Source organism: Melanostigma gelatinosum, assembly GCF_949748355.1.
Source record: "Melanostigma gelatinosum genome assembly, chromosome: 9".
NCBI lineage: Eukaryota > Metazoa > Chordata > Actinopteri > Perciformes > Zoarcidae > Melanostigma > Melanostigma gelatinosum.
The window spans coordinates 12,959,320-12,971,053 of record NC_136642.1 but is presented as its reverse complement, the minus strand read 5'-3'; the positions used below and the strand labels follow the sequence as shown (position 1 = coordinate 12,971,053).

Here is an 11,734-nt window from a genome sequence, read left to right as displayed (position 1 = left end):
TTGCAACTTTTGACTGGGGGCCCCAATCCCTTGGTGTTCAAAATAATTATTTAAAAAGAATATATGGAAACAATGATATGAAGTCAGTAGGAACAGACTGATTGACTAAGTCATGAAAGATTGGAATGACAGAATAGCGACTAAACATATACCTCTCGGGCCTAGAGCCCAGTTGGTAGCATGAGGGTTAAGAACATCAGGATGGATACAAATCCAAAATTCTCAATGTAGCCTAAACGGATGTGAACATGTCCTTGACCATGTTGTCTTTGCTCCAAATGGTTAATGACGCACCTGCTGCCCAATCTACAACCGTGTTAGGTCTCCTCTTTCCACACCACCTGCTCCTGTAACTCTGTTTCCATCCATACATCCATACATACATTAATTTTTTTATTTCATCTTATCCACTTTTGGCATTTATAAATTATGGAGAGTGACAGAAAATAATTAATACACTGGATTATCCCAAACTTCACACGGAGAACAATCCAATGAAATAGCTGAAAAAGGCGAGTACGTGGCCATCGTAACTTGAATAAAAATAAAATCTAAAATTTGTTATTGATGTAAACAGGACAATAACAGTGCTTTTTTCATTATGAATGTGTTTGGTTGTCTGAACAGCATTCTCCATGAAAATGTATCAATATTATGGGGTGTCTTCCTCAACTGTACATAAGCACTCTATGGTGTTGATGTTCTTGAATATTGCATCCACCAAAACTTGAGGCAAAGTGCTAAACTGCTTGTTCTGGGGATAGGAAGATAAAACAGCTCAGTTTAAAATAAAATATTAATTGAAGAACCAACTCAGGTTCTAAAGCCAACGCCTTGCTCAATAACAGGAGAATGACTTTGGTGCAGCAGAAAAATGATGCACCCCCAGTGCTCGCGTATGCGATTAAAAAACTGCCATTTTTCAATTTAGGTGCATCGGTTGAACGATTGTCAAAAGTAAAGGAGAGGTTAGGCTAAGTGTCCCTGACCAAAAATGAAGCATTATTATTTCTTCACAAATCCACTATGGCTGCTATGACTTGGGAGTGCTGCAATACCTGTATGGAAATACATTATTTTATTATGAAATAATAATTGTTTGTATGACAGGCAGGACAGGCCGTCTTTAATCTTTGTATTGTCAGGTCCATGAGGCTTTCTGACAGAAAATAGTTTGTGTTTCGTCACTCATTAGAGAACACTGAGAAACTCTGTATTGATTGGATGAACAGGAATTTAACCATTTTTTGTGATTCTGTCATAATTACTGTACGTTTCCAAGACAAATTTCCTTCGGGACAATAAAGTCTATCTTATCTTACTGTTCTATCAATTTCCAAACTACTGTGGTGTACTCCTAAGCCTGAACCTACGTAAGCAGACATTAAGGGGACCAAACTAAAGCCCTGAACAACTGTAAACAGCAGATACAGTAGCCTATACGTAGAATATCTGTGAGGGTCCCTAAAACAAGCCTGGAAACAACCTGCAACTCGCATTATATAGCTTAAATTGTCTACATTGCTGGGCTTGCAACTGGTGCAGCCAAAAAAAAAAAACGCAGAGGCCAATAATTCACAAACACAGAGATGCCAGTATTTAACATGTAAGCAACATGAATAGTTGGGTTTTTGCACCTCCGTTTGCCATATTATAGTGTGTGTGTTTTCCTTAGGTTAGGCTCAATGTGGCCGCTGAGCAACAATTGGGTAATTTCATCTTTTGGGATTTTATTTTTTCCTTTTCTCTCTGTGACCTTCAAAATGAGACACATCTGCTGTGACATTCTGTAACAAGCTGATCACAGTCAAATGATTAATGAACTGGGCCTACTCGGCCTGTCCGTTTTAGCTTGATGCTGCAGTTGTATTTTACACCACATTTATAATGAAGAACAGTTTCATGTTTCAAGCTAATAAACATAACATCCGATAGCAAGCATTGCGGTCATCCATAGTTTGTATATTGTGACTTAAACTGATACCCGATCACAGGACCTGGAATAACTTCTCCATTCCTACTAATGATGTAATTTTGTTTATGTGAGAAATATAAATTACACTTCTTCACATTTTATTTAGAGGTGTATCATTGTATACTACTGTCACAGGCCCTGATGAATGGATAAAAGCATATGAAAACAACAGACATTTTGCAGAGGACATTCTTGCAGTTTTAATTGTAAAATAACTACCAGTGCATAAATAATAAAAATGCTGTGGGCTTGGGATGACCTTGATATGAAGATGTTTTAATAGTAAATAAATGCCAAAAGTATCTGCACAGACTGCATCCAAAACAAAATACAGTTTGGAAACTACACTAAAATTATTTTAGATTTCATATCAAACTACTCTGAACAAGACATACACTGTGAGTTGCATGTTTGCTGTCTAATACCTGATCTCTGATTTGAGCAGGGTGTCCATTGAGAAACTCGTCTAGGATTAGTAGGCCTGAAGAGGCTGCTGGCAAGAATAATCCAAATCAGAGAAATGAGCCCTCCAAAGTGACGCCACACCTGACAAAAGAAAGATAGGGTTTCAATGAACTGAGTCTGGTTTGTCCACAACACTTTACAGCTACTCTGTCAGGAACTTTTGCAATTTTGGCATCGTCAAATAGAGGTTGACATATTAAATACAGCGCTTAGTAGTCAATGTGGCTGGTGCAAAACACAGGCTTCCCTCCCTGAGACTCCTGGTATCTGTCGTTGCAATGTGGCAGAGATAACATTACCAGTTTCACCGTTTAAAATAATGTAATCTATAGAACAAGGATCCCAACTTTTCTCAGCTTGGTGGGCTGCTAGTCTCCTCTTATCTCGCTTTGGTTACAACAAAGTAAGAACAAAAGTAAAGCTCAGTAGTACTATCATGGTCGAAGATGAACAACATGGATGCAGGGTGAGCTCAGAACACGCATCTCATTATCAGACATGTAACGTTAAAGCAAGCGCAAGCCAATGGCCTACAGAAAACAAAGGCTGTGTGTACAATGAAGCCTTATGTGTAGGAACACATCGACCCTTTTGTGAAAACAAACGGTGACTGTTTCGAGGCTAATTAAGAAACTAACTAAAGCATGGCCTGTGCGGGAGAATGTGATCCAGCCTAAATATGGCCTTTAAAAAAGATAGTTCTACCTACTATGAAAGCGATTAACGTTATGAGGATGTGTAGCAAACCTAGCAATACAGTGTCATATTATATCACGATTTCCTAACGAGTCATACGACATCATACGTATATACAAGTAGTAATCTGGCAGGTAAGATGGCATGAAGTTGGCTATTCGACTGATACGCTGATTTAGAATAAATATCAGAACCAGCTAAAGCTAAGCTACCGTGTGTGAGCTAACACTATCAGAGAGCTCTAGTGTGTCATCTTTAAAGATAGCGTTAGCTCGTGTTGTGCTTAATGTATACTTCGTGTTGTTGACGCTGACTAGCAAACACGTACATGCTTGGGAATGCAATCAGTGTGACGATTGGCAGGTTTTCGGTTGCACAGTAGAGGTAAACAAATGTGTTTCTATAAAAGAAGACGGAACTCCACTAGCATTAGCAGCTAATGCAAGCTCGGTTAGGCTAGGCTAGGCCACTACGCTAACGTTACTGTTGTTAACTTGTGTTTTTACTGTCTATCTATGGTCGGTGGCGAAGGTGTAAAGTCAAAGTAATGCAGGTCTCGTGGAGAGCTCGTTACGTTTTAATTGAATAAACAAGCAAGACAGGTTTGATTATTTGTTTCCGTTTAAGGATATGATGGACCCTCGAGTCTCTGCACCCGGCTTTACCAGCATGCTAGCTAGTGTTGTTTTGTCCAACTTGTGTGGAGTAACATGGCTAAACCACAACCTAATAATAAGTAAAAACAGCCGTTCACGAGGTACTTACTTGACGAAGTGCTTAAGGTCACAAGGTTCCCCCATCGTCGAAATCACCGGTAATCGATCCTTTGAAAAACATCAAGCAACAATGTATGCCGACGTCAAATCCATACGGCGCTGTCGGAAACGATCGTCGGCTAGAGGCTCCGCTGCTGCGCCCCAGCTTCAGCCAGGGTGAATGCTGGTACTATCGAGCTAATCGAGGTAGCATGAGCTCACATAGTTAGCCAAGAGTTGAGAGATCAAGAACACGAATCTCCAAGAAAACAAGCCCCAGAAAGTGTCTTAATTTTGGGTCAACCGGTTAATTACAATCAGAGGGACAACCCGATCTGCTTGAAGGATTGTGAACATATCTCTGAAATACCTTTTTATTCCACACACTGATCCTCACAGTGTCTGTTTGGCTGTGGCTGCTGTGTTCAACAACATCACATGATGTGGGAACGCAGCTGGCGCGAACCCTGGAGCGCACTGCGGGTCCGACCCATCAACAACTACAGCGACCTACAGAATACAATATATATCTACAGCTACATATACATTTGAAAGCATCACACTACCTTGTTTGAGAACAAACGGCAGGTAAGGTGTCACAAAAATACATTTCTCAAAATGCAAACAACTTTATTTGGTCTGAATTTCGACCTAATAAAATAATATACACATATACAACTCTCAATTTGCCACATAGGAAATTGCATGGTCTGACAAGATGAAATCATTTTGATATTTATGTTGTGCTCCCCACACAACACTCGAGCAATTCTTACTTTGTCTTACAGCTATGTATGAGAAGGTTCTCTGAGGATCTCTAAATACAATCGTGCTCTATTGAAAGCCTCAGAGGATCAGAGTGAGGAATACGGTAAATGTAGGATTAACTCGACTAGGACAAACAGGACCCTATGCAACATGATGTATTGTGAGGAGTGTGGGACTTGTTACTGCAAGGAAACAGTGGAAACATGTTGATGGGTAGTAGCCTCTTGTAGAAAAAGACTGAAAGGCAGGAAAGGTCTGTGACACGCAGTAGCAGGCACGTGTACATATTCATATTGAGATGTATATTTATATAGCCTATACAGACATTCTTCGTAAAGTCATATTACTTCCCCCGATACAGTAGGTGGCGGCATCCATCTCTCACGTTGGGTTACAGGGCTGCAGGAGGAAGAAGAACATTTCCCCCACAGGCACTCTGGGAGCAACACGAAACCAAACTTGACTGATCTGAAAACCTATCGCTATCTCGCTTTTGCACGAGTCTCTGTGCTTATCGTTTGTGTAAGTTTTTATCGTTGGTTAGGTAGCAAGCTATTCTCTGGTGTTATTTATAAAGATTGCAGTCTCAGATCGTTGTTGGCCTTCAAATAAGTAAACGCTAAAGCTAGCGGCCTAGCTAGCTTCAATAGCTATCGTTAGCTACATCTACATTTTGTTGAGCTTTGTTTGAAAGGGAAGGACGTAAACAACACCTTCCTTGCTAACTGATATTTAGCCTCGTGTAATTTCACACAACGTTACAGTAGTTTCAGATGTATGTTTTGTGACGTAACGCGTCTGGGATGAAATGTTGGCGCTATTAATGGCGTCAAGATAGCTAACGTTATGTGTGTTTGGTGTCGTAACGTTACTGTTTGACCTCGTAAGCTAGAGCGGTACTTTTATTCAGTGGATGGTAATGTCTTCATATTGGATTTCACTAAGCATGCTGCTACATGTCACGCACTTAATTTGCTAACCGGCCATTGCTCGTTTTTCTTAGCGACTAATGCTAACTTGTGACACGAACTACCAATAGGCTAACGCTAGTCTATGCGAGCTAACGCTAGTAACCCGGAAGTGTCGATGCCAGTGGCGAGGTGCGGTGTTTATTAAAAGTTCGTATTGCGACAACAATAAGTGATATTAGTTGGTTTTGTGTCATTCAGGGCGCATTTCAAACACTATTTTGTCATCTATCTTCTGCATTATGGTGTTGAATCTGATGGCTAAGAGTTAGAGTGAGCTACAGCCCATTATTTCATCTAATTTGATGTTTTATTTAATTTATTGTGGGCTTTGGTTCAGAGGTATGCAGGGTAGGAAATTCACATATTTTTTTGGGGGGCAATTTTTGCCCCCACTGACTGAAATCCAGGGGCATTTTCAAACCAATTGGGGGCATTTTTTGAAACTTGTGAAATGACATTTAACCTTTGTTCAAAATAATACATATACTTATTTAGGCTTACAATATATGAGCAATTGTCGTCAAATGGCAATAATAAGACTATTCGGCAGTAGCCTACAGATTCAAAGTGTTTTCTTAGATTTATTTAACAAAAAACAAACAAATCAGACAATCGCATTCAATTTTATTCTTATTTCTTTGTGGTTATTTAGTGTTATTAAATGTTTTAAACAACTATTAACAATTATTAAGTCAATATGCGTTCTGCACCGTTTACCTTAATTGAATTACCTGAAAAGTGTTTTCCTTGTGGCAGGTTGTATCGGAGAAGAAACTTCCACTGTGTCTTTCGTGTTCTACTAGGGTGGAGCATCCGTTGCAAACCCGGTTCCACAGATCCCAGGATTCTTTTTTTTACAATTACTATGAGTTTTATTTTGTTTATTCATGCAATTTAAAAAATGCATTTTCTCAACCGTCCATGGGCACATTGGTTTCAGCTCATTTTAGTGCACTGTAAAAATCTACTATGATGGTAGTGCATCATAGTAAAACTCTGAGTTTTATAGTGTTAAAATTGCTGAGTAGTTTGACTCATAGCATTGCCTTCATAAGCTGTGAGTTTTCAAAATTCCACAGGGCACACAAAGGATTATGAAACATGAATGGAGTAAAAATATGTTCACTTCTGGGTGGAGGACAGTTTTGGCTACGTGACCGCATATAAAATGCTCTCAACTGTAATGAACAGGAGCTCTGAAGAGAAGATGATTACTCTTTCTGCGGAACAACTGCTAGACTATACTCTCTCCGTTTGCGCCAGAGTATACAGAAGAGGAAATGTTGCTGAGGCGAGCAGAGCATGACAGGGGAAGGGCAACAAGAGGGGACACTGCCGCTATTGGATTAACCAGAACGCCAGCCTCTGGAATGAACAGACTGCAGCAGTGATGTAGATTGCCAAACAATGCAATCCGCAACATTGTTTGTTCTGCCATGAATGGGATATTTTTGTTAGAGCAAGGTTGCGATGCAGTCGATGAACTTTTTGAGTGACAAGAATCCCGATTTCAGCGCTCTCCTGCAAATGTGCAGTAAAATTGAGTTGTGCGTCCCTTGTAGCTGGTACATTTTGTTTAGTAACTGCCCAGAAGGAATGTGTGTGTTTGCTATGGAAATTATACCTCAGATAGAATATTGTTTTCCCAGAAAAATCATAATTACTGTGATTTGCAAAGGCAGACGTGTTTTGGCACCTAACGATTTATTTAATTCTGACAACACAACATGCAACAACCAGACATTTCGATGCTGTGAACAGTTTTAATTCAATGTTTAAAGCTTGCTAACTCGTCTGTATGGCTGGGGCATATTTTTGATGACATTGGCTGTTAAAGGGTCTATAAGCAGATGTTATTTGTTTAGTTTGACCATGCAAAACTACTGATAGCGGGCTTTGGCACACTAATAGTAACATTTACTAAATGAGATGATGTACTCATGGTTTTAATTGTCAATTTTGGTGTTTTTTGGCTTGTGGTTCTGTTGAGTGACCGATTCGGAGCTGCTTTGGTTGGATCGTAGTTTCTGCTAATGGTAATGGAGATATTTTTCTTGCTGCTGGGTAGTAGCTGTGTCCCAATTGGAAGAACTGCCTTGTTTCAAGTCTGCAATTCAAGACCTCATTTTTGATGGATCAACAAGGCTGTGCCATTCTGAAGGACCCTCCAAATACATTGGAAAAATACCTGGTGGTGGTGTTCATCATTTTGTTGGTTGAATAAGTGGAACTACTTGGTGGTAAACTTGAAAATCTCGGACCTACAATTGTGTTGCGCAACACCTGGATTCAGCACTAGCATCATAGGGAAGGATCATAGATGTGAAATGATGGCCATTGCGAGTCCTCTGTGGACTGTCTCATTCTGTGAGGTGACAGATTTTCAGTCGATTAGCCTCCGCGGGCAACAACTTTATCAGCTATGTTGTTTTATTAAAAATGACCTTAATCGTATTTCAATTACAAGATTACTATTTGTAAACCTGTTGCGCTAGTAGTGGTTCTCAGATCAACTTGAATTGTACTGCTTTAGTTGAATTGTAGATGATGTATTTGAATATTTAACCTCTGGTGTTATTTCATAGGACCTGATAAGATTGATTTAGGACAATAGGGAAATGATTGTGCCAGATAGGATGTGTTGCTTTTTGACTTTCTGCCTTTTGCCCTTTTTAAGCCAGCGTTGGACCGCATTTTTGAATGTACTGGTGAAGGGTGTGCCATTGGTTTGTTCAAAAATATGAGTACGAATTAATGTGATAAAGCGTTGGAGTCTCGCATGGAATTTAATTGAATATGAAGTGAATACAATTTGGGTTTGAGTTAGAAAATAAAGGGAAGATGCTCTGCGTTTGTATTGCGGGTTGGGGCTTAACACTAGAGCTTGAGATACGGTACATGTACGATTGTTATGTCAACCTCACACATTTGAATTCCTTCTCAGTTGTAAAAGGGAGTGTTGTGGACACTGATTGCACAGGTGTCCTTTGTCTCTGATGTCTTTTGTCTCACATTGCTATTCCAGTTCAGTGGCGTTATATTGGAATGCCAGGAAGTGGACGCTGAGCTAGAAAAGCTCTGTTGGCAATAATGCTGTTCTATACCCCTCTGTCCGCAGGTGCTGTTGTTTGTACTTCAGCATGGAGGTCGTCATCCGTTTACAGGGACTAAGGGTCTCAGCAGGTTCTGAGGATATTCGCAAGTTCTTCACTGGCCTCAAAATTCCTGATGGAGGGGTGCATATAATTGGTGGGGAGCGAGACGAAGCTTTCATTATCTTTGCTTCGGACGAAGACGCAAGAAGAGCCATGACGCGGTCAGGAGGTTGCATTAAGGGGTCACCTGTTGCGTTGCTACTAAGTAGTAAAGCAGAGATGCAGAACATGCTTGAAAAAAGTACATCAAACTTGGAGCTCGATCCAAAGACGCGACTTGAAGAGAACGCAAGACGCGCTAGAAGATCCATGGACCCCGAGGTGGGCAGGAGATCAGCGAGCAGATCGGATTATTCTCCCCTCCGCCACCAGAAGGCTTCAGAAAATAATGACTTTGTGCATGTGTTCCTGAAAGGAATGCCGTTCTCCGTGACCGAAAAGGAAGTCCATGACTTTTTCCTTGGTTTACTTATTGATGAAATCATCTTATTGAAAAATGGAAATGGTTATAAAAATGGGAAAGGTCTGGTCAAATTTGCAACAAGAGAGGATGCCAATGAAGCCATGAAGAGGGACCGGGGATACATTGGCTCCAGGTATGTAGAGATTAGCCCGACAACAAAAGAAGATTGGCGCCGGGTTACAGATGGCTTAGAAAGGGACCGATCACCTGTTCGCCCGCAAAGAAATCCACTTCCTGTGAGGCCACAATCAGCTTTCCAGAGTCCTGGTGGCGCTGCTTCTGATGACGAGTACTGCATTGTGGTAGAAAATCTGTCGTATACAGCTGAAAAGGAAGAGATAAAAAGGCTTTTTCATACTGCAAAGCTTGAGGATGACCAGATCCTGTACTTAATTGGCAGTGATGGGAGAAGAACTAGATCCACATTTGTGCTGTTCAAGAATCTGCGTGACTATTGTGACGCCTTATCGCCTGAAAAAAGGCCGTTTTTTAACCGACAGATCCTCACACGGCCAATCTCGAGAGAAAAAATGATCGCCCTTCTGGAATCCCAGGGCGTGGCTGCCGGACCTCCTGGAAACTCTGAAATGTGTCAAGATCAGCCGCCGTCGTATGACTCGGAGAAAATGTGTCTGTTTGTGCGGAACCTACCATTTGATGTGCAGAAAGTTGAGATCATAGACTTCTTTCTTTGGTTTAATATCACGGAGGACAAGGTGTTTGTGCTGCGTGACCATGAAGGTGCTGGAGTTGGGAAGGCTTTGGTTCTCTTCGGGTCCGAGGCGGAGGCTATGAGTGCACTCTCGCGCAATAGACACCGGTTTCTTGGGTCAGAAGTCATACTGAAATGTATTTCACGTTCTCAGATGCGGCAGTTGGGTGTTGAGCCGCCGCTGGTGCAAGAGCCAGTTGTGCAAGAGCCGCTGCCAGGGGGAGAGCGATACTCAGGCAGAGGAAGCGAGGCATCCTACCGCCCCGGTGACACAGAAAATCCTGGCTTTAGGATTCCTCGGGATGGTAATATACCAATGGCTAATACACAGGCTCATGCCTATGGAGGCTGTGGTTATGAGCCCTATGCAGTCGGCCCTTACGCCCCACAAGACAGGGGAAATGGTGTTGGTGGTGGCTTCGCTCCCCCAGTGCAGCATTTTGACGGTACCGCCTGCGTTAAGCTGCTTAACTTACCATTTCAAATCAGAAGTGAAGAAATCTATGACTTTTGCTACGGATTTCGCATCGTCCCTGGATCTGTCACACTCCAGTTTGACCAGACTGGAAAATCGACTGGCACCGCGACTGCAGTATTTGAGTCTCGTCAGGAGGCGGTAACAGCAGTTGAGGAACTGAGTGGAAGACCCATAGGTCCGAGAAAAATCCAGCTGTTAATTGTGTGAAAGAGACTCATCTTTTCATGGCACCTTGCATGCCCTAGCAGTGTAGTTTGGACATATACCGAGTTGATTTAACGGAAGCAATGGGCCTTTCTTTCTTTTTGATATGATCTTCATTTTGACTTTTTGTACGGCATGGCTTTGTGCGAGTTTAGCTAGATATATTTTTTTCTTAGTGCTTTTTTTTTCATTTTATTGTGTTCAGGTAATATAGTCTGACAATGGGTGTTGTATTCTATGCTCATCCTAAAGTGAAGCACTAGATTTTAGTTTTTCTCATTTTGTCAATCGAGACATGTTTTTGTTTGATTTAACTTCCAACATAGTGTTGCAAACAATGTATGTGCATTGCATTTTACTCTGTGGCTGGTGTGAAAAGTATTGTTTTCATAAAAGATGCATACCTTTTGAATTGTCAATTTTTCTTCACAGATATGTCACATACAATTTTTTAATCAATTTTGTTCACCACATGTATATAACTTTCTGGTTAATCACCAATCAAAGACCATGAGTTACTGACAGCTGTTAAGGGTATCCCATTAAACCCAATCTTAAGTGGTTTTCTGTATTAGTATTAAGTTGGGGTGTACAGTGTTTGCCTTTTTATAAAACTCATCAGTCCAACAGCAAGATTTGTAAAATACAATAATCACTTTGATGAGGGATCACGGCGATAATGTGGCATGTGTATTTCAAATATTTGACTCATATTTCCCTCTAATAAAAGAGAGAAATGAACATGATTGAAGGAGATTTGTGTCCTCTTGCGTTTCCAGTTAGATGGACTAAACACATGCATCGTTATGCATCGATACATATTTATCTTTGGATGTAAAGCAAAGAAAATGGCATAAACCTAACAATATATTCAACTCATGTATAATCCAGTATATTAGATAATAGTGCAGCGTGTGAGTTTCATTCCCAACCTTTTAGCAGTCTCTGAAAGAACAGGTGCCATATTCACTCCAGCAAGAATCTCAGCATCATATCCAAAAGGTAACTATAAACACATATATATATATATTGTAATACATTGCAGTTGGTGAATATTCTGACAATTTTAGAGTAGTTTCATATTTCCTACTG

General features: G+C 40.7%; 1 protein-coding gene across 1 annotated transcript; it reads left to right on the top strand.

Moving 5' to 3' along the window:
* Window positions 1-5,088: 5,088 nt before the first annotated feature.
* Window positions 5,089-11,314, top strand: rbm12bb (RNA binding motif protein 12Bb). Its single transcript, XM_079275768.1, has 2 exons — window positions 5,089-5,181; window positions 8,749-11,314. The coding sequence occupies exon 2, from the start codon at window positions 8,771-8,773 to the stop codon at window positions 10,643-10,645; it is 1,875 nt and encodes a 624-aa protein (XP_079131894.1). The 5' UTR covers window positions 5,089-5,181; window positions 8,749-8,770; the 3' UTR covers window positions 10,646-11,314.
* Window positions 11,315-11,734: the final 420 nt, after the last annotated feature.

Bases quoted from the DNA above. Each gene is read 5' to 3' on its own strand.
- rbm12bb (XM_079275768.1), top strand. From the start codon at position 8,771: ATGGAGGTCGTCATCCGTTTACAGGGACTAAGGGTCTCAGCAGGTTCT.